At 50.0% G+C, this 16736-nt stretch overlaps 1 protein-coding gene across 1 annotated transcript in view; it reads left to right on the forward strand.

Annotated features, from left to right (window-relative positions):
- Window positions 1-2772: 2772 nt before the first annotated feature.
- The window catches only part of NUP98 (nucleoporin 98 and 96 precursor), a 35391-nt gene continuing 21427 nt past the window's right edge, over window positions 2773-16736 (forward strand). Inside the window, exons 1-13 of the mRNA XM_061342591.1 lie at window positions 2773-2876; window positions 3728-3826; window positions 4249-4428; window positions 5106-5245; window positions 6106-6213; window positions 6923-7106; window positions 8663-8826; window positions 9701-9838; window positions 10568-10655; window positions 12943-13035; window positions 13322-13462; window positions 15286-15419; window positions 16073-16260. Of these exons, the coding sequence (XP_061198575.1) occupies window positions 2804-2876; window positions 3728-3826; window positions 4249-4428; window positions 5106-5245; window positions 6106-6213; window positions 6923-7106; window positions 8663-8826; window positions 9701-9838; window positions 10568-10655; window positions 12943-13035; window positions 13322-13462; window positions 15286-15419; window positions 16073-16260 (1730 nt within the window). The 5' untranslated portion in view covers window positions 2773-2803. The remainder of the gene's footprint in view (window positions 2877-3727; window positions 3827-4248; window positions 4429-5105; window positions 5246-6105; window positions 6214-6922; window positions 7107-8662; window positions 8827-9700; window positions 9839-10567; window positions 10656-12942; window positions 13036-13321; window positions 13463-15285; window positions 15420-16072; window positions 16261-16736) is intronic.

Here is a 16736-nt window from a genome sequence, read left to right on the forward strand (position 1 = left end):
GGCATCACCCACAGAATAATGTGGTGTTCTCCAGGCTCAGGGTACTCTGATGGTCTGTCACATCACCTGTTTCCTTCTGATACCAGAATGCTGTTGTTTAAAGCCTCCTAAAGTGTCCAGGGAAGTCCATAAGAACTTGGATGTGTGAGTGGGAAGAGTTCTTACCACCGCAGAGCAGTGTTCTGCTGTTGTGAGTAACTGAAGGTAACACCAAACACCATCCAAGTTACTCTTAATGGGTCAGATCCTGATTTGCTCCTCGCTGCTGTGGTCCCCAGTGCACTGGGATGGCTGCAGAGGTACAGGGGTAGAGCTCCGGCTGCTCAGGATACAGGATTGGCTATTCCCAAAGGTGTTATGGGGTTTTTGGGAGCAAATACCTATGATTTCATGCATGATGGGTTTAGTGCCTTCACTCTGGAGTGGCTGTGCAGAGTGTGTCTGTGTTTCCTTTGGGTTAGGAGGGTACAGGAGCAGTTGGAATTAGGGAGCTGTAGGAGAACTGTGAAACTGGACAGAAGGAGAAGTGTGTCTGGAGATTAGCATGTGTTGTTGATGACAGCATGGAGAATACTTGATAGCTTGTTAAGGCTGGAGAAGAGAAGGCTCCTGAAGGGGAGACCTTAGAGCAGCTCCAGTGCCTAAAGGGGCTGCAGGAAAGCTGGAGAGGGGCTTGGGACAAGGGCCTGTAGGGCCAGGCCAAGGGGAATGGCTTGAACCTGCCCGAGGGGAGACTGAGCTGAGCTCTTAGGCAGAAGCTCTTCCCTGTGAGGGTGCTGAGGCGCTGGCACAGGGTGCCCAGAGAAGCTGTGGCTGCCCCATCCCTGGCAGTGCTCAAGGCCAGGTTGGACACAGGGGCTTGGAGCAAGCTGCTCCAGTGGAAGGGGTCCCTGCCTGTGGTAGCAGGGGCTGGAGCTGGATGGGCTTTAAGCTCCCTTCAGCCCAAACCCTTCCATGAGTTTATCCCTGTTCTGGATGATGGAGCCTCCTGGAAAACCTCAATGCAGTTTAAAAGTGCCAACGTGCCCCAGGTCGGCGTGACCTCACATGGAACAGCGTTAACCTGACATGACCGTAAGCAGTGCTTTGTAAATGTTCCTGGTAGGGGCCATGTCTTAGTTTTCTAAAGTTCTTAGTCCTGTGTTGCTGTGGATTAATGATGCTGCCAACAGGGAATTGTTCTGTGGATTACAGCAGCATTTTCCACGTTGGAGGCAGCAGGACCCAGCCTCAGTGCAGGAAGAGGCAGCTCTGCTTGGAGCAGGCCAGGGATGTGTTGTGGGGATGTTAGAGAGCCATAACATTGTGTTTGTGCTTGGAGAAGGGATTGGGGGGTGAGGCAGCAGAGCTGAATGTGTCCGGAAATAAACCAGTGGGTTGTGAACTGGGGTGAAACTCCCCTGAGCAAGGATTTGGAAGCAATGAGCTTTAGAAAGTGAAGGAAATCCCAGTACAGCCCCATGAGTGCTAATGGGAAGCAGATGGAAGGGGTATTCCTGCAATTCCTGTGCTGTGTGTGGTTCTGCTTTCTCTTATTTGAAGGAGTTGGCAAATGGGGTTTAATGGAAACATCATGGAAAACCCTGCGAGTGCTGCAGGAGCAGCAGTGTGAATCCTGTGTGTGTCTGTAGCAAGGTGTCCCCTTGGTGCTCTTTCAGGAGCTGAGATAGAGTCCTAGAAGGGTTTGTGTTGGAAGGAACCTTGAGATCATCCGGTTCCAACCGCCATGGTTGAGCAGGACCGAGCTCGTGTTGAGGAGGGTCAGATGCTGTAGAGACAGATGTGAAAAGTGCTGTTGGTGTGGGATGTTCTGCAAGGTTTTGTTGGAAATACATGGATCAGGGGAGTAACTCTGTTTAGGATTTTTTCAGTCACAGAACCATGGATCATGGAAGGGTTTGGGATGAAGGGAGCTTAAAGCCCATCCAGCTCCAGACCCTGCCACAGGCAGGGACCCCTTCCACTGGAGCAGCTTGCTCCAAGCCCCTGTGTCCAACCTGGCCTTGAGCACTGCCAGGGATGGGGCAGCCACAGCTTCTCTGGGCACCCTGTGCCAGCGCCTCAGCACCCTCACAGGGAAGAGCTTCTGCCTAAGAGCTCAGCTCAGTCTCCCCTCGGGCAGGTTCAAGCCATTCCCCTTGGCCTGGCCCTACAGACTCACTCTGGAAGTTGTACAGAAAACCTCACCATAATTAAGGGTGGGAGGCAGCTTCTTTGGGCCATCACCAGAGCATTAATTCCTTGCCCCTTCTGGTGTTCTGACAGTGCTTTACATCGCTTAGTGTGACATAAACCTGCTGTCACGTGTTTTGTGGCTTCAGGACTCATTACATTGCTTACATCCACCCTGAGGAAGCTGAAAAATGGATTTTGAAGATCAGTTTTGGGGCTGTTCAGCCTGGAGAAGAGAAGCTGCATGGAGACCTCATAGCAGCTTCCAGTGTCTGAAGGGGGCCTATAGGGATGCTGGGGAGGGACTCTTCATTAGGGACTGTAGTGATAGGACAAGGGGTAATGGGTTAAAACTGAAACAGGGGAAGTTTAGATTGGATCTAAGGAGGAAATTCTTCCCTGTGAGGGTGCTGAGGCACTGGAATGGGTGCCCAGGGAGGTTGTGAATGCTCCATCCCTGGCAGTGTTCAAGGCCAGGTTGGACGAGGCCTTGGGTGAGATGGTTTAGAGCGAGGTGTCCCTGCCCATGGCAGGGGGATTGGAACTTGATGATCTTAAGGTCTTTTCCAACCCTAACTATTCTATGATTCTTCTTTGCAGGTTGAAGGGAAGAACCTGATACATCCCCAAAATGTTTAACAAATCCTTTGGGACTCCGTTTGGAGGCAGCACCGGCTTCGGGACCACTTCAACCTTTGGACAAAGTAAGTAATAAACTGACTGCCCAGGGCTGCAGGTGGCTGTTCCTGGGGGATCAGGTGGTGGTTCTTTGTGATGGATCAGGGCTGAGTCAGGGGCAGGCTTCTGCACTGACCAAGCTCCTCATTTGGGTGCTGAGGCATTGGAATGGGTTGCCCAGGGAGGCTGTGAATGCTCCATCCCTGGCAGTGTTCAAGGCCAGGTTGGACAGAGCCTTGGGTGCCATGGTTTAGTGGGAGGTGTCCCTGCCCATGGCAGGGGGTTGGAACTGGATGAGCTTAAGGTCCTTTCCAACCCAAACTGTTCTGTGGAATCCTGGTATCACAGAACCATAGAGTTGTGGAAACTGGCTTTCTGAAGGGGAGGATTAGCCCAAATGCTCAGGTGAAGGCCACCTTGCTGGGTGGGGGTTCTTTCAGTTAATAGTGGATTTGTTGGGAAGTCTTGGAAGGAATATTCTGTATTCTGAGAGGTGTCTTGTGGCGATACATGTTGTAGGTACCACAACAAGTGAGGTTATAGCCCCTAAATCAGACCAGGAACTGTTTATATGCTCTGTTTTTAGGAAGGATGCACACCAGTCTGTTTTATGTTGCTAGGGGTCACTAGAAGTGTTAGACCCCCTGCAGAGGAGTGTCTTTGCACTGTGCAGAGCTGACTGACTCAGTATATCCCAGCCCTTTGCTTCAGGAGCTCCATACAAGTATTAATGATTCCACTTCCCGTACCCCACGCACTGATGTGTAGACAGGCATGCACAAGCTTCTTTTGGGACATTAAAAGGGCAGTGACAACATTTAGTTCCTTGTACCCATGTTCAGAACGTGGCTTATCTAAACTGCAATGGTAATTTCAGATGCTGGCTTTGGGACAAGTGGAGGAGCGTTTGGAACATCCGCCTTTGGCTCAAACAACAACACTGGAGGCCTCTTTGGGAGCACACAGACAAAACCAGGTACTGCTGTGGTGTGGTTGTGGGGAAACCAGGCCTGAAAGAAGGATGTTATTAGAAAGACATGGGGAAGGGAAAGGAAGAGACAGAAACCAAAGCAGCCATCAGCAAATGCAACAACCCAACCAACAAACTCACCCCAAAGCAGCAACAACACCCTCAACACCCTCAGGCAGTCAATGAGTGCTAATGATTACTGCTCTGTCAGTGTCCTCAAGAGGAAGCTCTGATCCTCTGTTAAGTCAAAAGTGTTTCATTTAAAATGCTCTTAAAGAGCATAGGGAGGCCCGTAAGGACTGGGATGTGTGAGTGGGGACACTCTGACACCACAAAACAGTGACCTGCTGTTCTGAATAGATGAAGAACCCCAAAACCCCCAAGCAATTGATGAGTGCAAATGATTAATGCTCTGCTTCTGTCTGCAGGAGGATTATTTGGTTCCACGACATTCAATCAGCCAGCCACCTCCTCCACAAGCACTGGCTTTGGCTTTGGAACCTCAACTGGGACATCAAACAGCCTGTTTGGAACAACCAGCACCGGGGGAGGCCTCTTCTCATCCCAGAGCAATGCCTTTGCACAGAATAAGCCAGCTGGGTTTGGAAGTGAGTAAAACTGCTGCATGTCCCCTGAGCATTGCTGCTTGTCTTTGAAGAGCCCTGAATGGTTTTGGTGCATGTGTGCAGCTGCTGCAAGTGTTAAATGTGGGGTTGGTGTTATTCCTTCTCCTGAAGGATTTAGTGAGGCTCTTGTGGTCCACAGTAGCCAAGAGTGAGGATTATGGCTACAAAATCCGTAGCTGTGATTCTAGCCATAACTTTCTGTAGCATCCCAGACTTGCTTGGGTTGGATGGGACCTTAAAGCTCTTCCAGTCCCAGCCTGCTGCCACGGGCAGGGATACCGTCCACTAGAGCAGCTTGCTCCAAGCGCCTTCCAAGCCATTCCCCTTGGCCTGGCCCTACAGGCCCTTGTCCCAAGCCCCTCTCCAGCTTTCCTGCAGCCCCTTTAGGCACTGGAGCTGCTCTCAGGTCTCCCCTTCAGGAGCCTTCTCTTCTCCAGGCTGCCCCAGCCCAGCTCTCTCTGCCTGGCTCCATGGCAGAGCTGCTCCAGCCCTTGCAGCAGCTCCATCTCCTCTGGCCTCACTCCAGCAGCTCCACGTCCCTCCTGTGTTGGGGTTTCCATTTCCAAACTCTTTTGTGATTTGTATAAAGTATTTGGGTTGAAGCTTTAAAATTCGGGTTTCTTTTGTTCTGACCTCTTTCTTGTCATGCTTTCTTTCAGACTTTGGAACCAGCACCAGCAGCGGGGGGCTCTTTGGAACCACTAACACCACTTCCAATCCCTTTGGCAGTACCTCTGGCTCTCTTTTTGGCCCAACTAGTTTCACCGCTGCTCCAACTGGCACCACTATTAAATTCAATGTAAGTTGTGGTTTTCCTTCCTACTCAAACCTGCTTGCTGTAGGAGTAAGTTTGGCAGTTATTTGTGTGGAGTGCTGTCTTGCTCCACTAGAGCAGGTTGCTCCAAGCCACATCCAGCCTGGCCTTGAGCACTGCCAGGGATGGGGCAGAATTCCAGGTGATCAGTGCTTAAATGCTGACAGCAATGAGATGGTTTGGAATGGGGCAAAATAAATGTGAGCCCTGAGTCTTAGAAATGTAAACTGGGACGTGGGGTTGATCCCTGGTGTTCTCTGGATGAATTCCCCTGAAGAAAGGCTTGAATAACATCACAGAGGTTCTGTGACCCCTGAAGATGGAGGGTGGCTCAGAGGAGAACCCACCATGGGAATGGGGAGCTGATTCCTGGTGGCAGGAGGTGTTCTGTTACCCAAATACTGGTTCACACAAATCTCAGCCCTCTTCACCTCTGCACTGAGCTGATTTAACGCACAGACTTTGCTGGTTTGGGGCAGGGGCAAAACTCTGACAACTTGGGCAGTCCGAGTGCTGCTGATGTGCATCTCCATGGTGCATAATGGGGGATAATGAAATCCAGGCAGAGCTGGAGGATTTGGTTCAAAGATTGTATAAATTGCTCCTAAAGTGAAACTGAATGGGGTGGCCCTGCCTTGTTTTAGGTGTTCACAGGGGAAATTCCACCCTTGGTTGCTGCTGAACCACGTCACAGGGTGAGGCCTTGGTTGTATAGAGGGCACTGATCCACTGCTCAGGTCCTGTGCTCAACTTGGGTCTAAACAGCAATCACTAAAAGAGCTCTAGGTGTAGGAATAAAGCTCTGTCTGGGTTTAAACCTCACATCTTGACCTCTTCTCTTGCAGCCACCAACTGGTACAGATACTATGGTAAAATCTGGTGTCAGCACCAACATCAACACCAAGCACCAATGCATCACGGCCATGAAAGAATATGAAAGCAAATCTCTGGAGGTCAGTCACCAGTGCTCAGGCACCTTATCTTGCTTGTCTGATAGGGTTGGGTTAGTAGAGGTTTTTGTGGCTGTGCTGTGTATTAGCAGTATGACCTTCAATATCTGCAGCACCCACAGAAGAAGGGTGTCATCAAGTAAAACACTTCATGTATCACCAAATTACTTGCATTTGGGTTTAAATGCTTAACACTGCAGTTCTTGGGGAGCTACAATTCCATCTCTCCATGTACCCAGATACAGTCCTGCACTGCTGAGATAACAGCAGAATTTCAGGCAGAGCAAAGTTGTTTAATATAAAGTAATGTTTCCAAGGGTTGAACCTGAAGCATTTCCATTCAAGGTGTCTTACTTGCTACTTCAAAAAGGGTTTTCTACTCCAAAGATCTGAAAGAGCTCTGAGATGTAAGCTGGAAGCCCAAACATGGATCTGAGTTCAGGTCATAAAATGATGGAATAGTTGGGTTGAAGGGACCTTAAAGCTCATCCCCCTGCCAGCACCTTCCACTGGAGCAGCTTGCTCCAAGCCCCATCCAGCCTGGCTTGCATTGAATTGAAGGTCCTGTTTATGGTGTCCCTCTTTTAAAAAGGGGGGCATGCAGCTTTTCTTGGTACCTTCATCTCAGTGTAGGCTCAAATGCTGTGGGAGCTGCTGCTCACGCTTGGCCAGCCTTACCCTGTGTAAAGAGAACTGGCTTTCCCTTTGCTAGGAGCTGCGTTTGGAAGACTACCAGGCAAACAGGAAGGGACCCTCCAACCCTGTAGGAGCTGGAGCAGCTGCAGGCTTGTTTGGGTCTTCTACAGCTACGTCGAGTACAGCTACAGGACTTTTTGGCTCTTCTACTACTAGTACTGGCTTTTCATATGGACAGAATAAAACTCCTTTTGGAACCAGTAAGTACTGCCTGGCCCCTGTCCTTACTGTGACTGGAGAAGCTGTTTAAAGACCTGTACTAACAGAAGATGATGGAACTCTGGTGTGAGCTCACAATATTCCTGGTTGTGTTACCAGCATTTGAGTTCCTTGCTGTAGGAACCCCATTTACTCTTCAGGGACTGTAACTTCTCCACATCCCCCAGGTTCTGCTGGAAAGCAGCTTACTAGAGCATCTGCTTCCCAGGGAAGTCAGCTGCCTCGTGGGCGAGGAGAGCCACCAGGATGTTGCTGATGGTGGGCAGGGTGGGGGCATTGCTTAGTGCTGAAGTCAGGATTCTGCTGCTAGGGAGCACAGATACATTGCCTGGCAATGGGCTGGTTGATTTATAGCAGCCAAACTGGACTCTGCTGGGGGCTTTGCTCCACCACAGAGCAGGGTGTGACCTGTTTTATCATAGACTCATTGTGGTGCTTGAACCCCAGCCAGTAACTCAGCACCACGCAGCCGCTCACTCATTCCCCCTTTACCCTCAGCTCCCAGCAGGATGGGCAGGAGAGTGGAAAGCATATAAACCCCATGGGTTGAGATAAGAACAATCCAGTAACTAAGGTATAATACAAAACTACTGCTAGTAATAATGATAAGGGAAATAACAAGGGGAGAGAACATGAAACTGAAAAGGGAAAAACCCCAGCAAACACAAGTGATGCCCAATACAATTGCTCACCGCCCGCTGACCAATACCCAGCCTGACCAGAGCAGCAGTCAGGGCCTTTGGGTGACTGCCCCCAGTTTCTATACTGGGCACAATGTGCTGTGGTATGGAATACCTCTTTGGCTAGTTTGGCTCAGGTGTCCTGTCTCTGCTTCCTGCAGGCTTCTTGTGCCCCCCCTCAGTCGCAGAGCATGGGATTGAAAAGTCCTTGACTGGAGTAAGCATTACTTAGCAACAACTAAAAATATCAGTGTTATCAGCACTGTTCTCATGCTGAAGTCAAAACCACAGCACTGCACCAGCTATTGAGAGGGAAAAAATAACTGTTACAGCTGAACCCAGGGCACTCATAGAATGGTTTGGGTTGAAGGGACCTTAAAGCTCCTCCAGCCCCAACCCCTGCCACGGGCAGGGACCCCTTCCACTGGAGCAGCTTGCTCCAAGCCCCTGTGTCCAACCTGGCCTTGAGCACTGCCAGGGATGGGGCAGCCACAGCTTCTCTGGGCACCCTGTGCCAGCGCCTCAGCACCCTCACAGGGAAGAGCTTCTGCCTAAGAGCTCAGCTCAGTCTCCCCTCGGGCAGGTTCAAGCCATTCCCCTTGGCCTGGCCCTACAGGCCCTTGTCCCAAGCCCCTCTCCAGGTTCCCTGCAGCCCCTTTAGGCACTGGAGCTGCTCTCAGGTCTCCCCTTCAGGAGCCTTCTCTTCTCCAGGCTGCCCCAGCCCAGCTCTCTCAGCCTGGCTCCAGAGCAGAGCTGCTCCAGCCCTCGCAGCATCTTGGAGTGTGGAACCATTGCAGGTTTGGATAAATACTTGAGGGTATTTAGGGTATTTTAACCAATGTGTCTCTCTGTTGTAGGTACAACTGGCTTTGGAACAGGAACCACAGGGGGGCTTTTTGGTCAGCAACCTCAAACGACAAGTCTGTTCAACAAACCTTTTGGCCAGCCCACAACAACACAGAACACTGGCTTTTCCTTTGGGAACACCAACACCCTGGGGCAGCCCAACACGAGCACAATGGTAAGGGAAACTGTCTGAACCCTAAAGGTGGAAGTTTGGCTGTAGCTAATCCAGTGGACAGGGATTTAGATCTTCCTCAGGCTGTGGTACAGCTTCATCAAATGAGGATGTAAAGCTCTGAATGCCACCATCTGAGCAAGCAGCTTCTTGCCAAGGGAAACTTCACCCATAGATAATGCGGAGCAGAACAGCTGTTAACAGACACTTCACCCATTCCTTTCTTTAAGCTGTCTGCTCTATCAGTTCAGGTGTCTTTTATGTTCACACAGGCAAAGTAATTCCATTCTTAACATCCTGTGGGATTCATTACCAATCCTGTGCTTCCTGGTGGCTAATGAAGGCATTCATGCGCTGCTTCTGGTAGAATGATGCTGTACAGCTGTAACCTGTGGCATAGCTGAGGCTCTGCCTCCAAATATGCTATACACTTCCTGTATATCTTATGCCTTCTCCCAGAAAATGTTTCTTTTTCCCCTCAAAGTGATGAGGAAATTCCAGTATCCTGTCCCTCAGTGATGAGCGAGATGTTTCTTTTCCCTCTCCCTTGCTCAAAGTGATGAGGAAATTCCAGTATCCTGTCCCTCAGGGATGAGCGAGATGTTTCTTTTCCCTCTCCCTTGCTCAAAGTGATGAGGAAATTCCAGCAGCCTTTGAAGCTTGGAGCATACATTCTTTGCTCTTTTATTTGATGCTTTTAATTTCCTTTCTGTACCTTACCTCTTGGAGAATGACAAAAGCTTCACCCATCGTCCTCCAGCACAAGGGCTGATGTTGCAGCATCGTTATAGTCACTGACTGTGTTTTAGTTCCAGTATCACCAGTGCAGACCTGGAGAAGCACTGTACCATGAGCTTAACCTAATTCCTGTCCATAGGGTCTCTTTGGGGTGACCCAGCCCTCACAGCCCGGAGGCCTTTTTGGAACAGCTGCCAATACAAATGCTGGGACTGGGTTTGGAACTGGAACTGGGCTCTTTGGACAACCCAACACAGGATTTGGTGTTGGCGGTTCGGTATGTCTGTGCTTTGTTACACAAAAGCAGAACTAGAGGAAATGAAATGGGAATAAATGGTTTAGGAGTCCTCTTCCGGGGTGCTGACCTGCATGAAAATACCCATTACCTTAGATCTCCTAACTTAGGTGTCTTAACTTAAGAGTTAAGGTGCCCAAGATTCAGAACTAGTGGGGTTTTTGTGAACTGAAGGGAAGAGCATAAGCATGTGCATAGGAGGTGTGGTAGAAATAAGGCCAGGTTGGACACAGGGGCTTGGAGCAGCCTGCTCTAGTGGAAGGTGCAGCTGCCCATGGCAGGGGGTTGGAACTGGAGGAGCTTCAAGGTCTGTTCCAACCCAAACCATTCCCTGATTCCATAAGTAATGTCTTGAGTGATAAAACACAGGAGAGACCTAGGGAAGCCTCTGGGTAGCGTTGAAAATAGAGATGCTTAAGTTGTGATGATGATGATGGTGACTTAACAGAACTTGGTTATGATATCTGGTCATCCTGGGTGTAATGGAGTGCAGTTAGGTTGGAAAACCCCTTCAGAACAAGTCCAACTGTAATACTTGCTTCCAGAAGGTGCTTGCTGCACACTAGTGCATGTATGTGTGCAGATAACACCATGCTGGGAGCCTGGGTTGTGTGGCTTCACCTCTGCTTGGCTTCAGTTCTGCTTTCTTCCTTAACTGTGTAGCAATGAATGAGTCCATCAGGGTTCCCCATTGATGTTTCTCCCTTCTAGACCCTGTTTGGGAACAAGCCTGCTGGATTTGGAACCACCACGACCAGCGCTCCCTCGTTTGGTACCAGCACCGGTGGCGGGCTCTTTGGTAACAAACCAACCCTGACTTTAGGAACCAATTCAAACACTTCCACTTTTGGTACATATTTAAGAAGTGGGGTTTCAGTCACTTAGCACTGTACTGCATATACCACACACACTTGGCTGCTGAGTGTTGCATGCTAAATGTTCTGGGTGTTAGGATTCTCAGGTAAGCCGTGCTCCTGATGCATGTTGCTGCAGGGGAGCATCGTCAGTACCTTTTTATACCTTTCCTCTTAGAGAGGATGCTGGTTTGCCCCAATATGGCAATTCCAGGCACAAATCCAGGCTGGGGAGGACTGGATGGAGCAGCCTGAGGAGAAGGACTTGGGGTGCTGGGTGAGGAGAAGCTCCCCATGACCCAGCTTCAGGGTGCGCTTGAGCCCAGAACCCCCCCGTGTGCTGGGCTGCACCCCCAGAGCGTGAGCAGCAGCTCAGGGAGGGGATCCTGCCCCTCTGCTGTGCTATGGGGAGACCTCAGAGCAGCTCCAGTGCCTAAAAGGGCTGCAGGGAACCTGGAAGAGGGGCTTGGGACAAGGGCCTGTAGGGCCAGGCCAAGGGGAATGGCTTGAACCTGCCCGAGGGGAGACTGAGCTGAGCTCTTAGGCAGAAGCTCTTCCCTGTGAGGGTGCTGAGGCGCTGGCACAGGGTGCCCAGAGAAGCTGTGGCTGCCCCATCCCTGGCAGTGCTCAAGGCCAGGTTGGACACAGGGGCTTGGAGCAACCTGCTCCAGTGGAAGGGGTCCATGCCTGTGGCAGGGGTTGGAACTCGATGATCTCCAAGGTCCTTTCCAACCCAAACCATTCGTTGGTTCCTCTTGGTGGTGCTCCCTCAGGGATAGTGTCAAGTACTGCTGTTCTGAGAGGAGCAAAAGAGAAGCCGAAGCCTGTGCTTAAACTGAAATCAGATCATTCAGAGAACAGAGGCTGCACACACACTGGTGCCAGGAGTGAGGAAGGAAGGAAGGAAGGTATAACCGGTGATGCTGCAGCTTGGCAGCAAGTGGAAGGAGATTGTGCACTGGAGCACAGATAAAAAGGAGCAGTCAGTTCTGGTTTAACTGGAAGCTGTTGTTGGTTTTCATGGTGTGAAGGATCAAAGTCCTGAAGAACTGGGCTTTGTGTGCTCCTGTTGGCTTCTTGACACCAGCATCAGGGAGCTGCTGAACAAGTGTGTGACTGAGCCTCCGAAATGTGCAGGGATGGTTCAAGTCTGTGACCATCTTCCTGTACAGAGCTCCTGTGACATCTGCTTTGTCTTTTTGCTGCTGTATCCGAGAGCAACAAGGCTGTTCCTGGAAGTGGGCAGGAGGGTGTTTAGATGCGTCCTTTGTTCTCTTTGGGGTTATTTCATTAACTGTTCAGGTAATAAAGTCTGCAGTGAGTTAGCCTCATTTCCCAGCTGGCCAGAATAGAGATGGGGAAGACATTGTTGGGGTTTTGGGGCAGCACCTTTTAAGCACAGCTTCATTGTGGTGACCCACCCTGGGCAGACTGACCCCATCATGGTATATGTGAGAGTTGCTTCCAAGTTCCTTGTCCTTCCCTGAGTGGCCTCTGTGTTGACACTGTGTGGTGAACACTACTGCGGGTAGTGTGGGGTTTTAGTTCACCTGTGTTACCTGCAGTGGTGCAGTTGTAGGAAGAGCAGTTTGGTTCTAAGCTGTTCCTGATGTTGGTTCATGACTGCAGTTCTCCAGTCCAGTTCTGTCCCTGCACACAAAGTAACCATGGGATGGCTCCACAGTCTTCACTGTGAGAACTAACCTGGCTGATGTCAGGTTTGGATTGTGCTTGGGTACTGTTGGAGCTGTGTGCTTACAAGAGTTTGAGTTGTTCCCTTCTTTGTTGGTAAGAATCAGGGAAGTGTGTGTGGTATAAACAGTATAAAATGGGATTTGTTACTTCCCAGCAGCAGAAGAAACTTGATACACTTCATTCCATTGCCAGAAACAGCATCCCCATGTCCGTGCTGGCCGTCAGTAAAACTGGGAAGGTTGTAACACATTGGAAAGCTTAAGAAGATGAAGCACCTTCTCTATGCATCTTTTCAGTGTTATTTCAGTAGTATTGTCATTATTATTTCATAACTCAAGTATGTGTTATGAAATTTTTACCATTGAAGGCCCTTCTTGCTGCTTGTCAGTTGAACTCCCACTGTTGGAAACAGTGTGAAAGCAGACCTTAACTGTTGCAGGGCTGTCTCCGAGCTGGGAATACCTATGTATTCAAATGCATCTCTTAATTCCACCACTATTATAGTAGATTAATGAGCTTCTGGTTCTGTTCCTGAAGGGTTTGGGGCCAACACTGCTGGAAACAGTTTGTTTGGAAATAAACCTGCAACTGGGACTCTGGGAACTGGCCTTGGAACCGGATTTGGAACAGGTAGGGTTGACCAGTGTATTTCATGGCAGCCTAAGCACAGTCCTCAAGCATCAGTGATAGTACAGCCTTGTTGCTGACTCTAATGTAGATGTTTAAGCTTGAAACCATCCATCTCTGTCTCAGATAGAACCCAATATTGCTTCTAACATGGTGCCAGGTAACCTTTTAGAAACTCCAGCCAGCAGGAATTGCAGTTCAGGAACTAACAGATCCTTTGCTGTGGGATGAACTGGTTTGTAGGTTTGTCCCAGTGTTGTAGTAAATGACAGTACCTCTTGTGCTGCAGCTCTTGGGGCAGGACAGACGTCTCTGTTCGGGAACACCCAGCCCAAACTTGGTGGAACACTGGGAACGGGAGCGTTTGGAGCACCAGGATTCAATACATCAACAGCTACTCTGGGCTTTGGAGCCCCTCAGCCTGCTGTGGGTAAGTGTGGGTTAACCTCGGGTTAACTGCTGCTTCTCCCTTGTTTTGAATGTGCCTAAATGTAGGAGCACATCCCACTCAAATCCTTTGGAGGGAAAAGAGATGTTTGAGCATCTATTTGAGCACTTCTGTTCTCAGTAGCAGGGGAGACCATCTTAATGGCACTTTTGGTGCTAATTATATGTACTTTTTCAAGCTGTGGTAACGTTACTGGTAACTGCAGCTATTTTAGAGCTTCATCTTCATGATTACCCGTGTATTTTCCATCACTGAATTTGGGGCAGCAACAGTAGGTGCTCACCGAAACTGAAAAGGGAGATGTAGCATTGGCATCCTCAGTAATTCCAGTTAGGAAAGCCAAAGAGGTTTAATTTGTGGCTATTGGGGAAATAAATGGTCTTCAGATTCAGGCTCTTGGGGTACCCTGTTGTAAGTTCCAGTGGGCAGCAGGAAGCCAGGTGAGGTGGCAGAAGGCCTCTGGAGGAATGAGGAGCTCTGGCAAAGCTGAACACTGACAGGAAGCATATGGGAGGTGGAAGCAGGGAAGGGGGATCCGGGAAGAAGACAGAGATGTTGTCTGAGCACGCAGGGGTGGGTTTAGGAAAGCTGAAGCCCATCTGGAGCCAAAGTTGGTCAGGGATGTCAAAGGCAACAAGAAGCTTTTGTAAGTGTACAGGTGACAGAAGGAGGAGCGGAGGTGGCTGATTCACCTGAGGGTTGTGCTGCATCCAGATGGAGCTCAGTTGGCTGGAGAAACAGGCCAGCAAGTGCTTCAATAAGGGGAAAAGCAGAAGCCCAGAGGAGGCCATGGAGATGCTGTGAGGGCTGGAGCAGCTCTGCTCTGGAGCCAGGCTGGGAGAGCTGGGCTTGGCCCTGCTTCAGCAGGGGCCTGGGATGAAGGTGGCCTTCAGAGGTGCCTCCAGTCTCAGTGTTCTGTGACCCTCAGTATCTTCCTGTACCAGTTATGAGAGGGGAGGTGTGGCTGAGGGGAGCTCTGTCCTCCTCATGGTGAAATGCTCTCTCATGAGTGATTGCAGTCAGGTCTTCCATACTTCTTGTTCCCATCATACTTGTGTAACTCTAATGCTTGGATCTCCCTTGGAGGAACTAGAGATGAGCCAAGCCTTCACCTCTGTAGGCAGCACCTGCAATGGGACAGCATAAACCTATCAGTAAAACCAGCTTTTGGTCTGGTAAGAACCAGTTGTCTCAGTCTCCCCCCTTGCAGAGTGAGCTGCTGCATCTGGAGTGGGTTTGTCCTTTGGGAATGCACAGATTCAGTCCTGCTTTCTTGGATTCACTCTTCAGGGGCTGAACACTTCCAGCAATTTAATGGGAATTAAAAGGAGATGCTAGAAGGTGGAGAGGCAAAACCAAGAGGTTGTGGTTGCAGAGGGGACTCCAGGCCTGGGTGTTTGTTTGCTGCAGCAGGAATGTCACATTCTGCATGGAATATTCCCTCCTGCCCTTGGGAAAGTGCTCCAGGAGTCAATAGTTCGAGGCTTTGGTGGGCCAGGCTCCTGCTGCTGATGAGCAGCTCCCTGTGCCCTCAGCTTTTCACTATTAAAACCTTCCTGAATGTGGCTGCAGGTATTAATGGGGGAATAGAATCTGGTTTCTGCTCCAGTCTGCTGCAGCAGCAGTGACTGGGGAGCAGGGAAAGGAACGCTCCAGGGGGTATATAGAGAGATGTGTATTCCTCTGAGGAGATGCAGTGTCTGGAAGCCTGGCTCTTCTGCCTACTCTGGTTCTATCTGACCCTGGGTAGATTTGCTGGTTTAACCATGAAACTGTTAAAACTAAAACCTGATGTTCTCTTACAGCACTGACAGACCCAAATGCCTCAGCTGCCCAACAAGCAGTGCTTCAGCAGCATCTCAACAGCTTGACCTACTCACCCTTTGGGGATTCTCCACTCTTCAGAAACCCCATGTCAGACCCAAAGAAGAAGGAAGAGGTAAGTCCACATGAACATCAATTTTACAGATAAGACTTCTGCTTTGTGCTCACTGTATTCACTTCAGAGCAGTCAGCAGGAAAATAAGTTGCCATCTGCACCCTCATGCTGGTGCAGCAGCTTTTTATGCTCTCCAGGGTGCAAACAGCTTATGCTGTGGCTTTGTTCACTGCCTTCACCTGCATCAGAGCCTTGACTTTGGATTTCTGGTGTTGATTCCTGCTGCTAGGATAGAGATGGGCGATGGTCTCTGTATTCCAGTGCCTAAAGGGTCTACAAGGAAGATGGAGAGGGCTTTGAACAGGGGCCCCACTGTCCTCCATGGCTGGGGCAGAGACCCTTGTCTGCTCCAGGCACTGAGGCCTCCTTGCTCCAGCTGCTGGCCATGGGGTCCCCAGAGTCACTCTGCTTGGGCTGGCTGCTCCAAAGCTACACCTATAGGTTGTTACTAGCCCTTCAGTGAGTGACTGGAGGCTTTTGATCCTTGGCATTGCTTCTGTTACCTGTTGTCACCCAGCCTTGTGTCTGGTTTTGTTCATTGCTTCCCCCTTTCCTTTTTACCCCTTTTCATTTAAAAGGCCCTTGACCACACACCTTTACCAAAGCACCAGTGAGTGGTATGAAACCTCCAGGTCTCCATCTTTCTGTTGCAGAGGCTGAAACCAACTAACCCAGCAGCTCAGAAGGCCTTAACAACACCCACCCACTACAAACTGACCCCTCGCCCAGCAACCAGAGTGCGACCGAAAGCTCTGCAGTCAGCTGGCCCTGCCAAATCCCACCTCTTCGATGGTCTTGATGACGATGAGCCATCCCTGTCCAACGGGGCATTCATGCCAAAGTTAGTGTCTCTCTTGTGCTTGGGTGTGAGAGGAAGCACACTCCTGTAGAGGGTCCTGAATTCCATGACTGGCTGTTCAAATAGGAATAGCAAGAACTAACTGTAAAACTTGATGTGCCTTTGGTAGAGGAGCTAAAGTTCAGCTGAAGCTGCAAAGGCCAAATAAACTGTAAAATGGGGTCATGCCGTGAGTGGAGCAAAGCTCCTATGAGGTCAGGTAGGAATTGCTACAAGAAAGCTTGTAGGGTGTAATACTTCCTGCTGCTGAGCTGGAGGTGTCATTAGGTTGCTAATGCACTTGCTATGGAGGCAGATTTGGGGCACTTCACAGCCTGGCACAGGTTCTGCTTCAGATCCATGGATGATGTCTCTGTGTCAGATCCATGGATGATGTCTCTGTGAGAACTAAGTGATGATGTTGTGGATCTACCCTAGTGAAACTTTTGGGTTCAGGCTTCAGGAGCATCAGTGGCAAC

This window comes from Neopsephotus bourkii, unplaced genomic scaffold (genome assembly GCF_033783945.1).
Source record: "Neopsephotus bourkii isolate Nb327-2 ecotype Australia unplaced genomic scaffold, CSIRO-AGI_Nbou_v1 NB_1799, whole genome shotgun sequence".
Classification (NCBI taxonomy): Eukaryota; Metazoa; Chordata; class Aves; order Psittaciformes; family Psittacidae; genus Neopsephotus; species Neopsephotus bourkii.